The 21,059-nt window shown below is 35.2% G+C and overlaps 1 protein-coding gene across 1 annotated transcript in view; it reads right to left on the bottom strand.

Moving 5' to 3' along the window:
* FIP1L1 (factor interacting with PAPOLA and CPSF1) overlaps nt 1–21,059 on the bottom strand; it is a 95,332-nt gene that overhangs the window by 13,066 nt on the left and 61,207 nt on the right. The window contains 5 exon segments of the mRNA XM_043970099.1: nt 371–584; nt 2,770–2,849; nt 17,192–17,247; nt 18,417–18,471; nt 20,572–20,598. Of these exon segments, the coding sequence (XP_043826034.1) occupies nt 371–584; nt 2,770–2,849; nt 17,192–17,247; nt 18,417–18,471; nt 20,572–20,598 (432 nt within the window).

Genomic DNA, 21,059 nt, shown 5'->3' with positions numbered 1-21,059 from the left:
CAAAAGAAATAGGACCTGATTGCTGCAGTCTCTAACGTTTTTCTCCCTGAAATATATATTTTATATATATATATATATATATATATATATATATTCACTTGCATACACATTATTTCCAGCTCCCAGTCTCCCCTCTCCGCCAACAGAATGTAAGCTCCTTGAAGGCAGTATCTGTTCTATTTTAGTCTGGGTAACCTAAGTATGTAGATTGGTGCCCATCATGTAAAAGATACTTAAGAAATTTTTAATACAAGTTTTAAAGTTTCCGTTTGGGATTTTTCATTCTCCCTCCAAAACTTTTAGTTGTTTATTTGGATTTAAACTCTGATGTATATAACATTAGGTATAAATTAAGGTATACTCAACAAACCTGTTGAAAACACTTGGCGTCGGGCTGTGGTCACGTTCTCTCTCTCTCTCTCTGGTACGTTCTCTTTCCCTATCACGGTCGCGATCTCTTTCTCGATCTCGTTCTCTCTCTCGTTCTCTATCTTTCTCTCTCCGGGCATAGTAGTCCCACTGTTTGGTGGTATCAACAAGACTAGGCCATGAAGGGGCAGAACCAGGAAGATGAGGAAAAGCAACTAAAAGAAAATGAAATAATTAGAAACAAAGGTTAATATACTGAAAACAAAAGACTAATGTTTGAACAGACTGGTATGTATACATACACATATATTTTTTTTGGCAGAGAAAAAACCCCCCAGATATGCTATTATATTAAAGTATGAGGCAAGCTTAAACTTTTTGCTGCAAATTTAATAAGAATGCTCTTGAAGAAAACAAATTCTAAGTGCTTATTTACCATTGGGATATTTCCCAGCCACAATATGTTTCAACCTTCAAAAATTTTCCATGTATGCTTCTGTGAATTGCCACTTATAAATTTGCTGGTAGTAGAAGAGCTATCACAAGCTTCTAAATGTCAATGAACCTGAACTGACATGTAGATTTGGGGGTGGGTGGATAGGGAAGGGATAGATTTTATGAAACAGGAAAAAACCCCAGGACCAGATGGATTCATAAGCAAATTCTAATGAACATTCAAAGAACAATTAATTCCAATATTACATAAACTTCTTGCAAAAACAGCAAAAGCAACCCTACCAAGTTTCCTTTATGACACAAATATTGTCTTAATATACCAGAGTCAACAAAGAAAACTTTAAAATAGTATTCCTGGAGGCACCTAGGTGGCGCAGTGGATAAAAGCACTGGCCCTGGATTCAGGACCTGAGTTCAAATCTGACCTCAAACATTTGACACTAGCTGTGTGACTCTGGACAAGTCCCACCAAGAAAAAAAAAAAGAATAATATTCCTAATGAATATAGATACAAAATCTTAAAATAAAATTTAAGCAACAAAGATAGACATATCACAAAGACTGTATACACCATGACTGGACTGTACATATACCAAGAATTCAGTGTTGGTTTAATATTAGGAAAACTATAAATTAATTAATCATACTAATAACAAAAGCTAGAAAACCCCATGATTTATTTTATCAAGAGGTGCAAGAAAAAAATCTTCTGATAAAATATACCTATTTCTGTTTTAAAAAAGAGACAAAACCCTAAGATAAGCAATTATAAATAGTATATGTCTAAAACCAAGAATTAGCATTATATATGTAATGGGGATAAATTAGAATCCTCCAATGAAATTAGGGGTGAAACAAGAATGTCCACTGTTGCCATTTCTATTTGTCATAATACTAGAAATGCTATATTATATTATACTGTTATACATATTGTACTAAGATAACAAAAAAATCAAAATTGAGGGAACAGAGGTAAATTAGAAACAAAAATCACTTTCTGCAGATGATACGATGGTATACCTAAAGAATCCTAGAAAGTAAACCAAAAATTTAATGAAACGATAACTTTAGCAAAACTGCAGGATATAAAATAAATCCATAAAAATCATCAGCATTTCTATATAATGCCAATAAAACTCAGCAGAAGATCTTGTGAGAAATTCCATTTAAAACAAACTGCAGAATGTATAAGACTGTAGAGTGTCCCTACCAAGAAACACAAACTATACGAATACAACTAAAAATCCCTTTTACACAAGCAGTATTAATTGCTTGTGGTTAGGCTGAATCAATATGATAGAAATGACAATGCTACCTAAATTAATTTACTTATTCAACCCCATAACAACCAACCTGTCAAAAGACAGCTTTAAGAGAACTCAGTCCTTTAAGAGGAGGCATGCTGAGGGCTGCAGTGTGCTAGTGGTGCATGTGAGAGGAACAGAGACACCTGGGGCTGGGCACCATCAAGGGAGTCTTCACCGGGTATGAAGGAAAAGATTTATTAACACCCAGCCAAGTTTAGTTCTGTCCCTGCAGAAGTCACTTAGGGCAAAGACTGAGGCTGGTAAAGCCTGAACTGCACAAGAAGCTGAGACAGATTTGAATTTTAGTTCCTAAGAAAATTGCTAATAAAGGGGAGAGTCAGAAAGTGAGAAAAAGGGGACTATGGATACCATAGATCTCAGGAGGAAGAAAATGAGTAAAGAACTTTGAGCACAAACAGATAAACCAAGGAGAAAACACAGTCTCCAGGTTAAACAGATGCAAAAATCTTTAAATGTTGTAAAACAAAGATATCTGATGAGGCAGAAGTCCCTCTGGATTCCCAAGACAGCAATGGAACCAGAACAAGATGTTCCTTAATGGTTCAAGACAGAACTAAGAATCATGTAAATAGAATTTATGGCATGCACAGTAGAAATGATGAGTGGAATGGAAAACCTTGATTCCAGAGGCAAATTTCACCAAAGAAATAGGAGAGAACTGACTGGAAATCCAAATATATAGATGCGAAAGAAAATCTAGAAGTGAAGAAAAAAATAATCAAAAGAAAACATTATTTGTATATAAACAAAATATTGATTTTGAAGACAGAAAGTATGGAGACTACTTAAAAATCACAGGTCTCCCAAAAGGATAGGACAAGCTAACTGGTCTATGTTCAGTTCACTATAGAGTGGCCAACTTTCTCTTTATTGCTATCATTATTACATTTTCCTCTACCCTTCTTATTCTCAGAAAAATCATCCCAAATACCTTAAGTTTTCTCAAAAGAGCTTATTTTCAGCTTGTTTATTACCTCTGTTGCAAATTCCTGGCCCCTGTAGCTTTTCAGGATTTTTGTGGAAAATAAATAAATAAAATTACCCATGTGTATGTGTGTTTAGTTTTATTCTAACTGAAAAAAAAATTGTCTTATAATCTGATAAAGATACAATATAAAATTTTAAAATGGTTTAAAAATAATTAGCAATATATTACCACCTCAAATTCATCCTGTGGCACACTATAACTGTCAAATCTTTTCCAATCGACCAATGAGTTAAGCACGTACTTATATGCCACTTGTTATATGCACTAGACAATATGCATTTAAATACAAAGAATGAAACTATTCTTATTTTCAAGGCATTTATATGCTAACTCCATTATTCTAGGGAAAAAAGTATGTGTGCACCACTATGTATGTATGCACACATCATATGTGTGTGTGTGTGTGTGTGTGTGTGTGTGTGTGTGTGTGTGTGTGTGTACACAAAGAATATATTTACTCAATAAATACAAAGTCTTTAACACAGTGTAAAACAGGTAAGTATTCACAGGTGGGAGTATCTGGCAAGGTTTCACTTAGAATGTCAAACTTGAGTTGCATCTTGAAGGAAGGAAGGATGGTGAGGGAGTAAATTCCAGGCATGGAAGGTGGTCAGAGCAAAGGTAATCAATGGAGTGTTGTATGTGAAAGAGCAAACAACAGTTTAGTTGTATTGGGTGGGGGTGGCATGGGAATGGGGAAGTAGAAAGTACCAAGGGAGCAAAAAGTCATAAAGGGGTTTCAATATTTAATAACGCCTTAATTTTTTTAAACTTACAATAACATAGCAACATATACAATATATGTAAAAAGGAAATGAATTTACATTATGTGTGAAAAATCATGAAAAAATAAATTTCAAAGTTTTTTTTTATTAAAACATTGTGATTTTTGGCCCACCTTGCTCAAATAAAGTTGTTAGGTTAAAATCAGGTTGTGAAAGGCTTGTTTGTATTTTATCCTAAAAGTGATGGGGGAGCCACTATTAAAGAGGGGAACGGCATGGAAAAATCACTTTGGCAGCTGAGGATGAAACTTGAATAGGGAGAGATTTGGGACAGGGAGACCAGTTAGGAGACTATTACAAAAATCTAGATGAGAGGTAATGAGAGCCTCTGTACCATCTGTGTGAGGAGAGAGTATCTGATAAAGATTTTTCAGAGGTAGAAATGGCAAGATTTGGCAAATGGAGAATAGCCTGTATTATATTATAACTGCTACCTTAGTAAACTACAAGGACAATGATCTCCACTGGATTTCATCTTGATTTCTTTTAAGGTTTTATAGACATACTTTTTGTTTCTCATGAGTCCCCTATTTCCCTCTTTATTACCTGACAACCAAAAATATGTTGTTGGTTGGTACTGATTTTGATGATAACTTTGACAGGCAGAAGCACTAAAGATGACCACTTGGTTCATGGAGAAACAGGAAGCCAAGTTCCCTCAGCTACCACCATACCTGTATCAAGTCAGTTAAAAGTTTGAAAGAAATAAACAGGCTAGGAGGAGGCAGTCCTGCTCACTAGGGCTTTCATTCACTGTGCATAAGCTCCAGGTTTCTTTTGTAGAATATATCCCTGCTGAACTTAAGTTGGGTTTTGACCTGAGTTGGGAACAAATGCCCTAAAAATCACATGACTACCTTTCCCTGTTTCTGAGATTGTTTTTTTTTTCCCTTGGAAAATCATTTAGTTCCTGAATTTTAGACTTAGCACCCAGACCAAAAGCCCATTTGTGGAATTGTCTTAAATTAGGAACACCACCCAAGAATATTATTCATTTGGTCTTTTACAGATGTAAATTTTGGGGAAATGGAGATTATCAGAACTACTATAAAATTCTATCTTCAAAAAAGAGATTACTGAATAATTTTTAAAAATTAAACTTAAGTTAACCAAGAAGTACTAAGAAAACAACTAAGCTAACAAAACAAAAACCTATTAAATCTTTCATTTGTTTTCCAAAAAATTATGCTTAAATTTTTAAAAAACACATAAATAGAAGTATTTTCTAATTCAAAAACTTCTTTAAAAAAAGACGGGGGGGGGGCAGTTAGGTGGTGCAGTGAATAGAGCACCAGCCCTGGATTCCAGAGGACTTGAGTTCAAATCTGACCTCAGACACTTAACACTTACTAGCTGTGTGACCCTGGGCAAGTCACTTAACCCCAACTGCCTCACCAAAAGCCAAAAAATAACAAAACAAAAACAAACAAAAAACCTCCCCCCAAAACCTTCTAAAATCTCTTCAGAAAAATCACATGACCCCTTCCTTTTCTCTTCCCAAAGTCTAATGTAGTTGAGAAAACCAATACAACTTAAGATGAAATTATTGGGGGCAGCTAGGTGGCACAGTGGATAGAGCACTAGCCCTGGATTCAGGAGGACCTGAGTTCAAATCCAGCCTCAGACACTTGACACTTACTAGCTGTGTGACCCTGGGCAAGTCACTTAACCCTCATTGCCCTGCGCCCCCCCCCCATGAAATTATTAATATAAAGACCAAATTAAACACTTAAACATTTGGGAAAATTTATTTAGTAGAGCTGTTTTGAGATGTTTGCTATGTGGAGAAAAACTCTGCTTAATTATAATACCCAAGGAATTAAATTTTCTAGTTGACTTAGAATTCACCAAAAATATATTGGGATTTTTCTCCTTTTCTAAAACTTCAAATCCTGCTTTAGTACAACATATGAAGAACATATTTTAAACTTTCTTGGAGGGAAAAAAAAACCTTTCTTGGGTAATCTATGATCATGCAGTGCATGTCAAGATCAACATTAAAAAAATCACATTTCCCTGTAGTGTTTAAATAGATGGGATAACATTCTTGACACTAGTATGAATTCCATTGCTAAATTTTTTGGAAACCATAATAACATGTTGTTTTGCTGATACTTACCCATTTATTTTAACAGATGAATACAGAAATTAAAATTCAGTTAAATAAATCTTATGATGCACTGGTTTGCAGTTAAATGATTTTTTACCAGACAGAATAGTGTAGCGGGAAGAATACTACAACTGGACTCAGATGACATGGGGTTAAAATTTCAACTGTGCCACTCAATAGCTGAATCTAAGTTTCCTTTTTTGTAAAGTTGTGATAGCAATATTTACATAATGCATTTCATAATGTTATTGTAAATAAAATGCTTTGCAAACCTGTAGAGAGCTATCTATACTAAATATAATCTCTAAAAATAAAGATCCTCTCCATCTAGATCATTAAAGAGCAATTAAAAAATTTTACGCTCATTTTGTGAAACTTTCTCTTTAAGAATAATGAGGGTTAAGTGACTTGCCCAGGGTCACACAGCTAGTAAGTGTCAAGTGTCTGAGGCCGTATTTGAACTCAGGTCCTCCTGAATCCAAGGCTGGTGCTTTATCCACTGCGCCACCTAGCCGCAGTGGATTATATTAATAAATTCTATTAATACACCGCGGTTTTGTTTAGTCCATGATAACCGTAAACAACTGAGATAAACTATTTTCAGAGCAAATGTATACACTCCTCTTTCCTCTCTCCCAATAAGTCTAAATATACTTCTACCTTCTCATTCTTAAGAGGAAACAGAAGCTATGCTGACAGCGAGTGAAGAATGTTCTATAGACTAATGACATCTATGAGAGTCCTCAAAGAAGGTGGATATCTTAGTGAAAAGAACACTAGATTTGTAATCAGAAGAAGACTTGGGGGGCAGCTAGATGGCGCAGTGGATAAGCACCGGCCCTGGATTCAGGAGTACCTGAGTTCAAATCCGGCCTCAGACACTTACTAGCTGTGTGACCCTGGGCAAGTCACTTAACCCCAATTGCCTCACCAAAACAAACAAACAAACAAACAAAAAACAAACAGAAGACTTGGATTCAAATTTCAGCTTTTCCACTTTTTAATAACTAGGAGGACCTGGAAAAGTGACACTTTCTATTTCACTATCCCTATTTATCAAATAGAGAACTTGGTCTATAATTTGTCATCTAAGACTCAGTCTTTCTAGGTTTGAAGAGATATCACCAGACAGGCTGTGTAGTATAATTAATTTTTCAGACATAGCAACTCTGAAGGACTACCTAATAAGTTCTATTCTGGGTTAATGTTCTGTGATGTGGAGGGAGTAACAGAACTGATGAAATTAACGATCTTTTAAATACTGAAGCACACACTACCTGATAGCAGGACATGACTTGGAAAGGGGGGAAAAAAACCCCCAAACCCATGTGTGCTCTTTAGGCTCATATGGGAAGCTTTATTATTGTCCAGAGATGTATCTACTCAGATATAATAAAACTCCTAACTCTACTAGCCAACTATTATATCCACTGGCTTTATATAACAGGCTATTTTATTACTGAACTCTAAAAATCTGATGTCAATCAAAAGCCAGAAAAATGTCTCTCAGAATTTTAACATCTCTCTTCTAAAAGATGGGAATGTTTAATTAACAAACTTAATTAAAAGGCACAATAAAAGAATTTAAGGTAGTTAGAAAAACACATTAGCCTCTTCACAAATAAACATTAGAAAAAACACAAAACTAAATTCAAAATTAAACAATTAAGATTTATTCTGAAATGAAAATGTATATAATGTTGAATATACCTAAACAGATAAGAATGCATGTTTATACCGTAAACAAATTATAATATGCAATTAACTTGATCATTCTATTTGCTAAGAATCTGATCTTTAACTCCTAAATGCACTTTGGTTTTATTTGTACTTTTCTGTGCAAATGTTTTTTATTGAAAGATATTCCTCTGTTACTTTCTCTCACTTTTTCTTTCTTTCTTTCTTTCTTTCTTTCTTTCTTTCCTTTCTTTCTTTCTTTCTTTCTTTCTTCTTTCTTTCTTTCTTTTTAGTGAGGCAATGGGGTTATTAAGTGACTTGCCCAGGGTCACACAGCCAGGAAGTGCTAAGTGTCTGAGGCCGGATCCGAACCCAGGTACTCCTGACTCCAGGGCTGGTGCTCCATCCACTGCACCACCTAGCTGTCCCCTTTCTCTCAATTTTTAATCTCCATTTAGAATTCTCTATTTTAAGTCAGTAAAACAACTTCTTCAAGTATTAATTTAGTTTTCTCAATCAGGCATAAAAACCCTTCAGTATCCCTTTCTCTAAAGGAAATTTCTTTTAATTCAAATAATTTAAGCCAATGTAGATCTAGACATAAATACTTTTAACAATGACTTTTTCAGTTGTAAATAACTAATAGTAAACACCCAATAGTCACAGACAACTTCAGTCTCACACACACACACACACACACCCTACCTTATATTTTCACAGAAATAATTACAAATATTTATAGAATTGGGCCATCAACGATTAAAATCTAATTCTAAGCTCCAAAACAGATGGTTACAGTTGTTTGCCAACAAGTTTACTAAACACCATTACATAATAGACAGCTTGGATGTGCTGCTTACAGAAATAAATCTGTACTGTATCTAGCTATAATTTATAGCAAGACAACCAAGAGGAGCATTTAGAAAAAATTTTAGATAAATTGAACTTTTGGGCTAAGTTCTCAAAGGTTAAGAAAAATCCCACTTAAAATGACAGGCCTCAAAATAGAAATTTTCAATCTTTCAATTTTAATATAACAATTTAAACCCCTTTCATCCAACAACTGATTCCTATAGAAACAGGATCCTTGAGAAATCATACACATTTACATAAAAATCACTTTAAAGTTTAAGCAAATGATAATGACCAAGCGTGGGCTCTCTTTGTTGAGGGAGGAAAGGAGGAGAAGGAACTACAGGTATGAAGTATTGCACATTCTAGATGTGGTTTTAGGTGGTTTTCACCTTTTTTAAAAAAATTCTTTTTTATTCTTTGTTACAAAGTACACTCTGGGTAGTAGATTTGGTGAAGGTCAGAAATGAAAATCAATGAGATATTAAAACAAAAGCATAAATTAAAAACACATACCTCTCTATTTAACCCAAGTTTAGGGTACATCTTTCACTTTTACCTTAAATTTTAAATAACATTTGACCTCCATGAAAAAACAAAAAACAAAAAAAGCTAAGTTTATGCAAGACTTCAAGCTAATGTCTGGGGATGGGAAGCAAAGACTTAGAACAGCTTTGCGGAATGGGGTGTGACCAGGAGACCAATTAGTGAGGTCCCAGTAGGTGAGTGAACCAATTTCCAGCTGGATCCAATCAAACCAGCTGCTTGACTTCTCTCTGCTCAGCAGCATGTGAGTGGGAGCAAAGGAGGTGGATGGTGATTTCTATCACTGTTTAGCACAAGTGAGGAGCAGTGGCAGATGGTGGAAATAATGCAGGGGTGGGGTTTGGCAAAGAATGAGCCACAATGGGACAAAGGTAGAAGAGATTTGAGGTGTGAGACCAGAAAGGTAGTAAAGTAGAGAAAGTACCGTGGGCTCATGGAAGAAGATAGTAAGGTGGAAAGAGTACTGGCCCTGAAGTCAGAAACCCTGGGTTCAAATCCCAAGATACTGTCTAAATTGGGCAAGTCACTTCTTCCAGAGTCTGTCTCCTCACCTATCAAATAAGGGGTAGGACTAGAAAGTGTCCAGGGTTCCTTCCATTTCTAGATTTATATCTCATTGATTAGAGGTTTCCTATGGAGGGCATCATAAATTCCTATGATGATGAGGACAAAAATAGACTTTGGAGGGTTATGGCAGACATTTGCATAATCTTTTGGAAGTACAGAATTTGACTTTTCTAACCTGACTTCTCTCAACTGCAATGGACAACTATAAAAAAGATGATCTCTTTCCATTAGCTTTAGAAACAAATGCACAAACCAAACCAAATTCTTTAAAATCCTTTTCTTCTTTAAAAGCAGTCCTCATTTAACATTTGACAAATAGGGGGGTATAGTGCCAGGGAACCTCTAAGTTCTAGTCTTTGCTCTATTCCTAGCTAGTTTACCACAGACAACAAAATAGAAGTTCCCCTTCCCTCAATTTTTTTCATAAAATAAGGAAATTGGGAATAAATTATTTTGACAGTCCTTCCAACTCCAATATTATGATTTTAATATTTTAAAATCCTCAGATGAAAGGATAAACATGTCAACATAATGATTCTGAAGGAAAAAAGGTTACCCATAATAAATGCCTACCCAATTCAACCTTATTTCCATGACTTCAGACAAGGAAACTGGTACTCAGTTTGCCAGGAGTCATATAGCTACTACATTTATGAAGTGGCAGCCAAATTCAGGTCCTCCCAACTCCAAATCATTGCCTTTCCCTACATCCCCTGAATCTCTACAGCTAAACAAAAATTAGATAATTCAATTCTCAATTTGATCTATTATCTTTACCCAACTCATGATAATATAAACATAGTTAAAAATGAAGGCATCAAGGTCCACTGGAAAAAGTCCTGGAGCTGGAGTCAGAAGACTTGGGTTTGAATACTGATTTGTCGTTTACTATCTGTGTGCCCTGCACAAGGCCTATTTCCATTTACACCTAGCATAGTGGGAGGTACTTAAGAAAGGTTAACTGATTAATCACAAGATAACAGATTTAGAATGGAAAGGACTTTAAAGTTTATCTTGTCCAACACTTTCATTTTACATAGAAGAAAATGGAGACCCAATGAAATGACAAACACACACACCACCCAGATGTATATAAAAATGCATATGAAACAGATTAAGGTAAGACTGGAGGAAGAAAGCACTAGCAGCTAAGGGAGATAAACTCTAGGCCAAAACCTGGGATGAAGGCCCTTGCAAAGACAGTTAAGTGCAAGAAAGGGAAAATTTATTAAGAAGTTAAAACTGCTTAGGATTTACTGTTAGAAACTTGAGTTGTCAGTTGATTTTGCTAAGCTGTTGTTTATTCAATTTTTTGTTTCAAAGCAAGGTTCACTGAGTAGGGAGGAAGGATCTATTTGGAAAACAATAGAATGTAAAAAACAAAGTACATTGAGTCAAGTGGAAAACACTGTCAGGGACTAATAATTCTAAACTGGGAATGCTAATTCATATCTGGAGTACTTTAAGGTTTACAAAAGCTCTATCTACACTAGAGCACATATAGAGCAAGTGTTATCATCACCATTTTCCTTATAAGGAAAAAGAGATTATGTAATTTGCCAAAGGTCAACTAGCTAATCAACATTAAAACTCCAAAGCTCAACTTTCCTGACTCCAAGTTTAGTGTTTCCTCCATTACAGTAAAATGCTTTAGGGAAATTTTTAAAAAAATCAAAAAACCACTTAAAGACTTCTAGAAGAAGGTTGTGGCCAAAGTCAAAGTGACACAGCTAAGTCAATGTTCAAACACCAATAAGGAATGAAATTTTTACATCAATTAGATAATGTATTTGAGGCCCTGAAATAAAGGAATATTGTTTTTCTAGAGAGCATGGATGCTGAAGGCAAGGGGCGAAGGAGGTCAAGAAAGTAGTCACGGAAGCAATCAGGGATTTGAAAAGAAAACACAATGTGAACAAGAATCCCACTAAGTCAATTTAGTTAACACGTTACCTGCCCTATGTGTAGGTCACTGTCAAGAGATTCTAATATTCAGGTAGAATTATATAAGGAAGACTGTTACTCAGAAAGTTACACAGGGAAAGGCCATTACACACTAAATAAATGGTCTCCGGAAAAAAACTTCTCTGTCCTGTTACCCAATTTGCTGAGGGTTGGCAAAGAATTGAAGAAAGGCCACTGAATACTCTACTGAGGAGCTCATACTTTGTCAGAGGTTTACTGCACACACAGTGTAAATACTACACAAAGCATTGCCTAAAATATAAGGGCAAAAGGAGAACACACTGGTCCATAAGCAGGGTTATTATAACTATTGGGGGGGGGGGAAGAGGAGATGACCAGATCTGTGATTTCATTGCTATAGGGGACTCCAGTGCACAAATGCACATTTACACCTGTTCTGCCTGAGGTCACTATGTTAGGCAGTGTTTGTGACATGCTGCCTCTCATTTCAATAGTCTACTTTCATTACTGTTCTGACATGTCCCAAAAAGCATACAACCCCTTCACAAAGCACATTCCTAAAAACAGCTAAGCAAAACTGTTGAGAAGTGACTGAGACTGAGAGCATGTATTTCTACTTTTGTGGTTTACTGTTCATGGTTGAGGATATATACTTTTAAAAAATATATATTTTATTTTTTCCAATTACATGTAAAGATAGTTTTCAACATTCATTTTTGTAAGATTTTGAGTTTCAAATTTCTCTCCCTCCCCTCTCCTGAAGCCAGCAATCTGATATAGTTATAACTTACAATCGTGTTAAACATTATTTCTACACTAGTCATACTGTGAGAGAAGAATCAGAACAAAACAGAAAAAAAAAAAGAAGGAAGAAACAAAAACAAAAGTGAAAATACTATTTATTCTCCAATCTGCATTCAGATTGGATTCCACTGGATGTGGAACGAATTTTCCATCATGAGTCTTTTGACATTGTCTTGAATCAATGTATTGCTGAGAACAGCTAAGTCTATCACAGATGACATCACACAATGTTGTTGGCACTATGTACAATGTTCTCTTGGTTCTGCTCACTTCACTCAGCATCAGTTCAGGTAAATCTTTAAAGATTTTCCTGAAATCTGCCTACTCATCATTTCTTACAACACAATAGTATTCCATTATATTCATATGCCAAAATTTGTTTAGCTATTCCTCAATTGATGAGCATCCTCCCAATGTCTAATTCTTTGCCACCACAAAGAGTAGCTATAAATAGTTCTGAACACATGGGTCCTATCCCCATTTTTATGATCTCTTTGGAATATACATTTTGGCCATGGTGAAGATATATACTTTTTTTTTTTTTTTAGTGAGGCAATTGGGGTTAAGTGACTTGCCCAGGGTCACACAGTTAGTAAGTGTTAAGTGTCTGAGGCTGGATTTGAACTCAGGTACTCCTAACTCCAGGGTCAGTGCTCTATCCAAGATATATACTTTTAATAATGACACTGACAGACATTGGACTTAGCTTTAATTTTTTTGTTTATAGATTATCGACATTTTAACAAACATATAATAAACCCACAGACATACAGAGAGAAAATAAATCTAAAAATATGCCACCAAACCTATCTTCAAAACATCTTTCACATTCATTCCCTCTGCTTTCATGTGATCACCACTCCTGGTTCTGTTCACTTCACTATGGGTCAGTTCATGTAAGTCTTCCCAGGTTTTGCAGAGGTAAGATTGATTGGCCCTGGGAGGGTGAGAAAGTAAGGAATTTGGATGGCTCCTTGCTTGCAAGTCTGAGAGACTGGGAGGATGGTATTGCCCTCTCCAGTATTTGGGAAGATGTATGAAGGGTTGGGGGAAAGATAATGAGTTCTATGGTTTTTTGTTTTGCTTTGGTTTGGGGTGGGGCAATGAAGGTTAAGTGACTTGTCCAGAGTCACACAGCTAGTAAGTGTCAAGTGCCTTAGGTCATATTTGAACTCCGGTGCTCCTGAATCCAGGGCAGGTGCTTTGTCCACTGTGCCACCTAGCTGCCCCCCCCCCCCAGTTCTGTTTTGAATGTGTTTAGCTTAAGCTGTCTCCAGGACATCTAGTTTGAGATGTCTGAGAGCCAGTTGGATATTCAAGATTAGAAGTCAGCAGAGAAGCTGGGAGAAGAAAAATAGATTTGAGAATCCTCAGCATAGAACAGACATGATAATTAACTCCATGGGAGCTGATAAGATCACTGAGTGAAGTACTAAGGGAGAAGAGAAATGGGCTCAGGATAGAAGACTGGAGGACACTTGTGGTAAGAGGATGCAAAACCTAAATGGGGATCCTGGATCCTAGTCCTAAGGCAATACTGTTTGCTGAAAACTTTGAATGAATGACTTAGCTTTTCTCAGCAATACAAGGATCTAAGACATCCCAAAGGACTAATGATGAAGCATACTATCCACTGCCAAAGAAATAACTGATAGATTGAATACAAATTGAAACATGCTATTTTTTCACTTTGTTTCATTTTTTTCTTTCATTTGAGTCTTCTTATACAAAATGACTACTATGGAAATGTTTTACATAATTGTACATATATAATCTATATCTGACTGCTTACTGTTTCGGGGGGGGGGGGGAAGGGACTGAAGGAGGAATAGAATTTGGAACTCAAAACTTTAAGTTAAAATGTTTTTAAAACTTAAAAAAACAACCTGACTAATACAGAAATGTTCTGCATGACTACAGATATATAACTTATATTGAAGTGCTTGCCTTCTTAGAGAGGGGGGAAGAAGAGAATTTGGAACACAAAGTTTTAAAAAATGGACATTAAAAATGTTTTTAACATGTAATTGGGAAAAAATAAAATTCTAAGTAAAAAAAAAATGAAAAATATTTTACCTCTGCAATCTCTCTTGAAATGGCCTTTTCTTTCCTCTGACTGCCACCACCCTAGTGTAGGTCTTCACCTTACACCTAGACTATTGGTGGCTCTGTCTGCCTCGTCTCTCCCCACTCCAATCCATGTGCCATTCATGTAATAACTCAAGTCTATCAGTCCCCCAACTCAGTAACTTCCAGTGGCTCCTTACCTCCAGGATCAAACATAAAACCTACCTTTTAGTATTCAAAGCCCATCACAGCCTAACATCTCCTCTACTAACACCTTTCTAGTCTTCTTACAACATACTCCCCAAGATGTACTCTTAGAAGCAGAGACACTGGCCTCTTCAATCTTCCTTTTTACTCTGGCCATTTTCTCTGGCTAAGTAATCTCCCTCCTCATCTCCTCCTGGATTCCTTTAAGTCCCAACTAAAATCTTATCTCCTATAAGAAATATTTCCCAACTTCATAATGATAATGCCCTCCCTCTATTAATTATTTCCTATTTATCTCATAGAGTTTGTTTGTAAATATCCGTTTGATTGTTCTCTCGCCATTAGACACTGAGTTCCTTAAGGGCAGACACTGTTCTGATCGATTTTTACATCCCCAGAGTTTATTAAAGTGCCTGGCACATAATAAGCATTCAATAAATGCTTATTGGGGCAGCTAGGTGGCGCGGTGGATAGAGCACCGGCCCTGGAGCCAGGAGGACCTGAGTTCAAGTCCGGCCTCAAACACTTAACACTTACTAGCTAGCTGTGTGATCCTGGGCAAATCACTTAACCCCAATTGCCTCAAAAAAAAAAAAATGCTTATTGATTGACTAAAATATAAACTCAGAATGGTACTTAAAGTCCTCTACAACCTTGTTCCAACATTCCCTTTTTCTGCCTTATTTCACATACTGCCCTTCAGAAACATCACCTATATATGTTTTTAATTGACTTTATGATCACAATTAAATAGTGATACTTTGCTTTATTTATACAAAATTGTTGATAATTGCATCCCAAATACCATTTGCCCATTTGGCAGGAAGCACACTGCTAGGTGACATATTATGCCCATTTTAGAAAAAGAAATTGAACAAGCCATCAATGAGCTCCCTAAGAAAAAAACCTCCAGGGCCATATGGGTTTACAAGTGAATTCTATGAAACATTTAAAGAACAATTAATTCTAATACTATATAAATTATTTGGAAAAATAGGTGAAGGAGTTCTATCAAATTCCTTTTATGACACAAATATGGTGTTGATACCTAAACAAGGCAGAGCCAAAACAGAAAGAAAATTATAGACCAATTTCCCTAATGAATATTGATGCAAAAATATTAAATAAAATATTAGCAAGGGTATATAGCAATTCATCACCAGGACAATACACTATGACCAGGTGAGTCAGGAATGCAGGGCTAGCTCAACATTAAGAAAACTATCAACATAATCAACCACATTAATAACAAAATTAATCAAAATCACATGATTATTGGGGGCAGCTAGGTGGCTCAGTGGATAAAGCAACAGCTCTGGATTCAGGAGGCCCTCAGATATTTGACACTTACTAGTTGTGTGACCCATGGCAAGTCACTTAACCCTCATTGCCCCACCATAAAAAAAAAAATCATATGATTATCTCAATAGAGGCAGAGATACCTTTTGACAAAATACACCATTCATTCCTATTAAAAACACTAGAGGCGGACAGCTAGGTGGCACAGTGTATAAAGCACTGATTGTAGATTCAGGAAGAACTGAGTTCAAATCCAGCCTCAGACACGTGACACTTACTACCTGTGTGACCCTGGGTGAGTCACTTAACCCTCACTGCCCCATCAAAAAAAACAACTCAAAACACTAGAGAACAGAGAAATAGGTGGAGCTTTACTTAAAATAATAAGCAGTATCTACCTAAAACCATCAGCAAACATTATATATAATGGGGATATGAGAGGCATTCCCAATAAGATCAGGGGTAAAAGCAGGGATGTTCGTTATTACCTCTATTATTTAATACTGTACTAGAAATATTAGCTTTAGCAGTAAGAGAAGAAAAAGGAATTAAAGGAATTAGAACAGGCAAGGAGGAAACAAAACTATCACTCTTTGCAGGTGATATGCTGGTATACTTAGAGAATCCTAAAGAATCAACTAAAAAATTACTTGAAACAAGAACTTTAGCAAAGTTGCAGGATATAAAATAAATCCACATAAATCATCAGCATTTCTATACATGACCAACAAAGCTCAGCAGCAATAGATAGAAAAAGAAATTTTTTAAAAAGTAATTGTAGACCATATAAAATACTTGGGAGTCTACCTGCCAAGACAAACCCAGGAACTCTATGAATGAACACAATTACAAAACAATTTTCACACAAATAAAATCAGTTCTAAATAATTGGAAAAATTTCAACTTCTCATAGATAGGTTGAGCTAATATAATAAAAATAACAATTCTACCTAAATTAATTTACTTATTCAGTGCCATACCAATCAGACTACCTAAAAATTATTTTACCATGCTAGAAAAAAAAGGACATATTATGCTTAGTTTGAAAGCATTTTACTACCTAACATGCTAGATTACTATGTAAATAAATTTTCTCTATGTTCAATGTTTTTTTTCAATGCTTTGTGTAATGGAAGCCTTTAAAATTTTTATAACATGTTTATGTGTTTTCACAAGTTTAAATTAAATCTTAGGAAACTAAAAAACTTACCATTGCCATATGGAAATGCACGAGCAGAACGACTGTCATATCCAGAAGAATGCCCACTATTGGAAAAAAAAACAAAAACTTTATTAATTCCAATAGATTCATGTTAATTATTCAGTTTTACTAACTTCAATATAAAGGCAAGATATATGGAAAATCAAAAATAAAAGAAGCAATAGAATTTTAATGTCAAATATCTATTGGAAATATTTAACAATTTACTGTTACAAATTTGTTCTTAATTGATAACATTTAAAGTATGGAAATAAACCTAATTCATTATGTCCAGAGATATAATTTTTGTTCAAGAGGAGCTAAACAAATTGGTTGATAAGATTTTACCACAAGATATAGGAGATATAGATATAGATCTGTTTCTTACTGTTTGGTTCCTTGGCATCCAGCTGCCATATTGCTGAGGAAACTGTAACTAGGGCCCACCCAACCCAGCTATGCACCATGATGCTTTATTTCTAGATCTTTCCAAGGTAAGAGTACTTATCCCCTCCAAGAGAATTTCTCATTATCTAGCTCCTTCTTCAGGGAATAGTTTGGAGACCCATTCCTTGTTAAGGAATCAATAAAGAAAAGCAAGGAGAGGATTAGTAGCATCTCCACTTATTCTTGCTTTTGCCTGGTAAGTCTCCCTTTTTGTTAGGTAGAAAACTGCAGCTACAAGGTAGGTCAGGGTATTTCTCATGGTTCAGTCTATGCTAATGCTTCCTTTACACTCCCATACGCAGAGATTATGGTAACAGTAATAGTATTAAGTCAGGAACTGAGAAAACCATAAAAGTATACTTGTCAAATTCAACAAAGTAATTATCACATTAATTTTTTTTTTTTTTTGCGGGGCAATGGGGGTTAAGTGACTTGCCCAGGGTCACACAGCTGGTAAGTGTCAAGTGTCTGAGGCCGGATTTGAACTCAGGTACTCCTGAATCCAGGGCTGGTGCTTTATCCACTGCGCCACCTAGCCGCCCCCACATTAAATTTTAATAGAAATAATATCCTTTCTGTTTTTTGGGGGAAATTTTGGTGTATGATTGTAGGAATAGTTCTCTTAAAGAAATATAAGAAATTTATTGCTAAGTATTTGTATATAAAGCAAACTAATATTTTAGGTAAAAACCAATTCCAAGATATAAAAAAGGTTTTGCTAGAAATCTCAATCTGCCTATAGTCACCAACCATCAACTAGTACTTTATACAATCCATTCTTCTTTACCTTTCTATTGTTGGTATAAGAGATGGAGGAGGAGCTCCTGGGGGAGGAGGAAAACCTGTATTCAATCATAAAATAAGAAAAATTAATTAATAGGGTGTCAACATATAATGGAAGGAGTTAAAATCAAGTTATTGAATATCATTCAATTTTTCTGGAAACAAATATTCTTCTATTGTTTGTACTGGACAGCAAAAGAACCCCTGAATTTAAAAAAAAAAATGGTACTATGACATTTTATAAGGTAATCTTGTCTAGAACATAAAACACTAATTAGGAATCAGGAGACCCGGTCTTATTTTCAGCACCACACATAGCCCATTTTATTAGTCTGACAAATTCAATTTCAATGCCTTACCTTTTCCATATATGAAACATAAATCCCTATTTTTACGCCAGAGACCTATTATTGTTCTGATATTTTAGATGAGACATAAGCAAAGAAATATTTACCACTTTAAAAAATAATCTGAGAAGTTTAGATATGTCAGAATTTACTTTAAAAGTCTTAATTTATAAATATATTACGAGCAAAGATCTAAAGCACTTAAGGCTGATAGCACAATCCCAAGGAACTATTAAAAAAAAAAAAGGCAAAGCACTTAGTATAGCTTTTAATTTCGTTTAAAAAGAAATTTGCACCATTACTGTACTCCTCATGGAAAATCTTAGTTATTTACAGTACCTATATGAAATACTTATAATGCACAGGACTAAAAAGGCCCTGAGTCTTCAACTAGTCTAAATTTCCAATTTCTGACATAACTATATTATACCACCTCATAAAAAGAAAACTTTTAAAAGACTTCCTAAAAGGAGGTACCTTAACTTTCTGTGGCAACCCACCGAAATTTTAACAAACCCCATTGTTAGGAAATAGGTTATACAATTAATTAAATTCCTCATGTTAGTTTTAGACTACTTCCTCTTACACTAACCTTAATAGAGAGAGGTTACAGGCTGTTATCTTCTCTCTAGTGACCCTTCATATACATATATGAAGATTATTAAGACTCTCCTTACCCTTCTCTTACAGGTTAAGAGATCTCAGTTCTTTTAAACGTTCTTTGAAGGACTAATTTATACATTTTTGTGGCTCTGCTTCAAATTTTCTCAAGTCACCATGTCCTTTTTTTGCTCTCAGTTTGGGAATCCATAATTAATAAAATAAGGGTCTACAAAATGCTGAATATAATGGAATTACTTCATTATTGTTATTTATATATGCTTTCATACTGCTTTTAAAAACTACCACAACACACCAATGATTTCTGTATTCCTTGTCATCTACTATGATCAATATTCTGTCATACTCATACATAGCCAGTCATTCTCTTCCCATATGCCAGTGTGATATTTAGCACTTACTCTTACTAAACTTAATTCTCAGCCTGTTACTGATTCTCCCATTTATCAAGGTCAATTTGAAATTTAGTTCCATTCTTCAAAGTAATGGTTACCTTCCCATATGTTCCACTCCTCCTGACTTCTAAAATAAACTTAACAAACATGCTTGCTGTTCCCATTATCAAGGCCACAGATGAAAATATTTTTTAAAAAGAAAAAAAAACCACCACCAACTCTGGGTCAAGGAACAAACCCTGTATATCATAATGTTCTTCCAACACTGATACAACTATCCAACCAGTTGAGTATCCATCTAATAGTTGTGTGGTTGAAACCATATTATCCCAGTATATAGATGAATACGCCAGTGGGATAAAAATAAGAATCCACAGAAAGGTAAAGATAAAATTGCATCCGTTTCTTTAGGTTTCCTAAGCCAGTCACTTTGTTACAGAAGAAAAAATGTTAGTCTAAGAAGACTTATTCTTAAGAGAATCACAGTATTTATTTCCTAGTAATCTGTTTCTTCAAGGTTTTTATGAATTAGTTTGGTGATGATTTTAACAGATTCTTTTCACCTAGAGAAGGGTTGTTGCTATATCAATGGGTAAGACAAGTGGTAAGAGAAAACTAAATGTAGTTTTCTGAATCAGGACTGGAATGAAGCAAAGGCAGAGCTGAAAATAGGACCTTGAAATCTCAATAGCCTATTCCATATTCTAACAACATCACCACTGTCCCTCCTGTAACTACATGCGTGAAATTTCATGTTTATTAACAATGATGTAGAAAACATGAAAAAAGGTTTTACCTGGAGGTGGTACAGTTATTGGAATACCTAAAAAACAAGTGATGAAATTTAATATAGTAATTGGATTTCATTACCTGGTACGTATTTAATGCCATCACCAAAACAAACTTTGAAATAAAAACCAATGGCCTCTTATTTTCCTGGCTTCATTCACTCAAAAGAATCATGAGCCATGCTTTTTGATCATTTTCCATCTTGTATAAAAGTAACAATACGACAGAATAACATCCAACTTTCCTGATGAGACCCAATCTAACAACTTGATATTACAATTTCCCCCATTTGTTAAAACTGCAAATGAAGATTTAGCAATCATTTAAAAAGCACACTCGTGCACACATATATCAAAAGCCCATGAAATTAGCCCAACTAAAATATCAGGTCCCAAGCAGACCCTTTGCATATTTCCACAACAGCTCCATTAATACATTTTGACACTTTAATAAGAAAATAGGCTCTTTGTGTAGCCTTAATGAGGTACAAAATAC

Source organism: Dromiciops gliroides, chromosome 6, assembly GCF_019393635.1.
Source record: "Dromiciops gliroides isolate mDroGli1 chromosome 6, mDroGli1.pri, whole genome shotgun sequence".
In the NCBI taxonomy this organism is placed as follows: Eukaryota; Metazoa; Chordata; class Mammalia; order Microbiotheria; family Microbiotheriidae; genus Dromiciops; species Dromiciops gliroides.
This window is presented reverse-complemented; position numbering and strand designations above follow the sequence as displayed.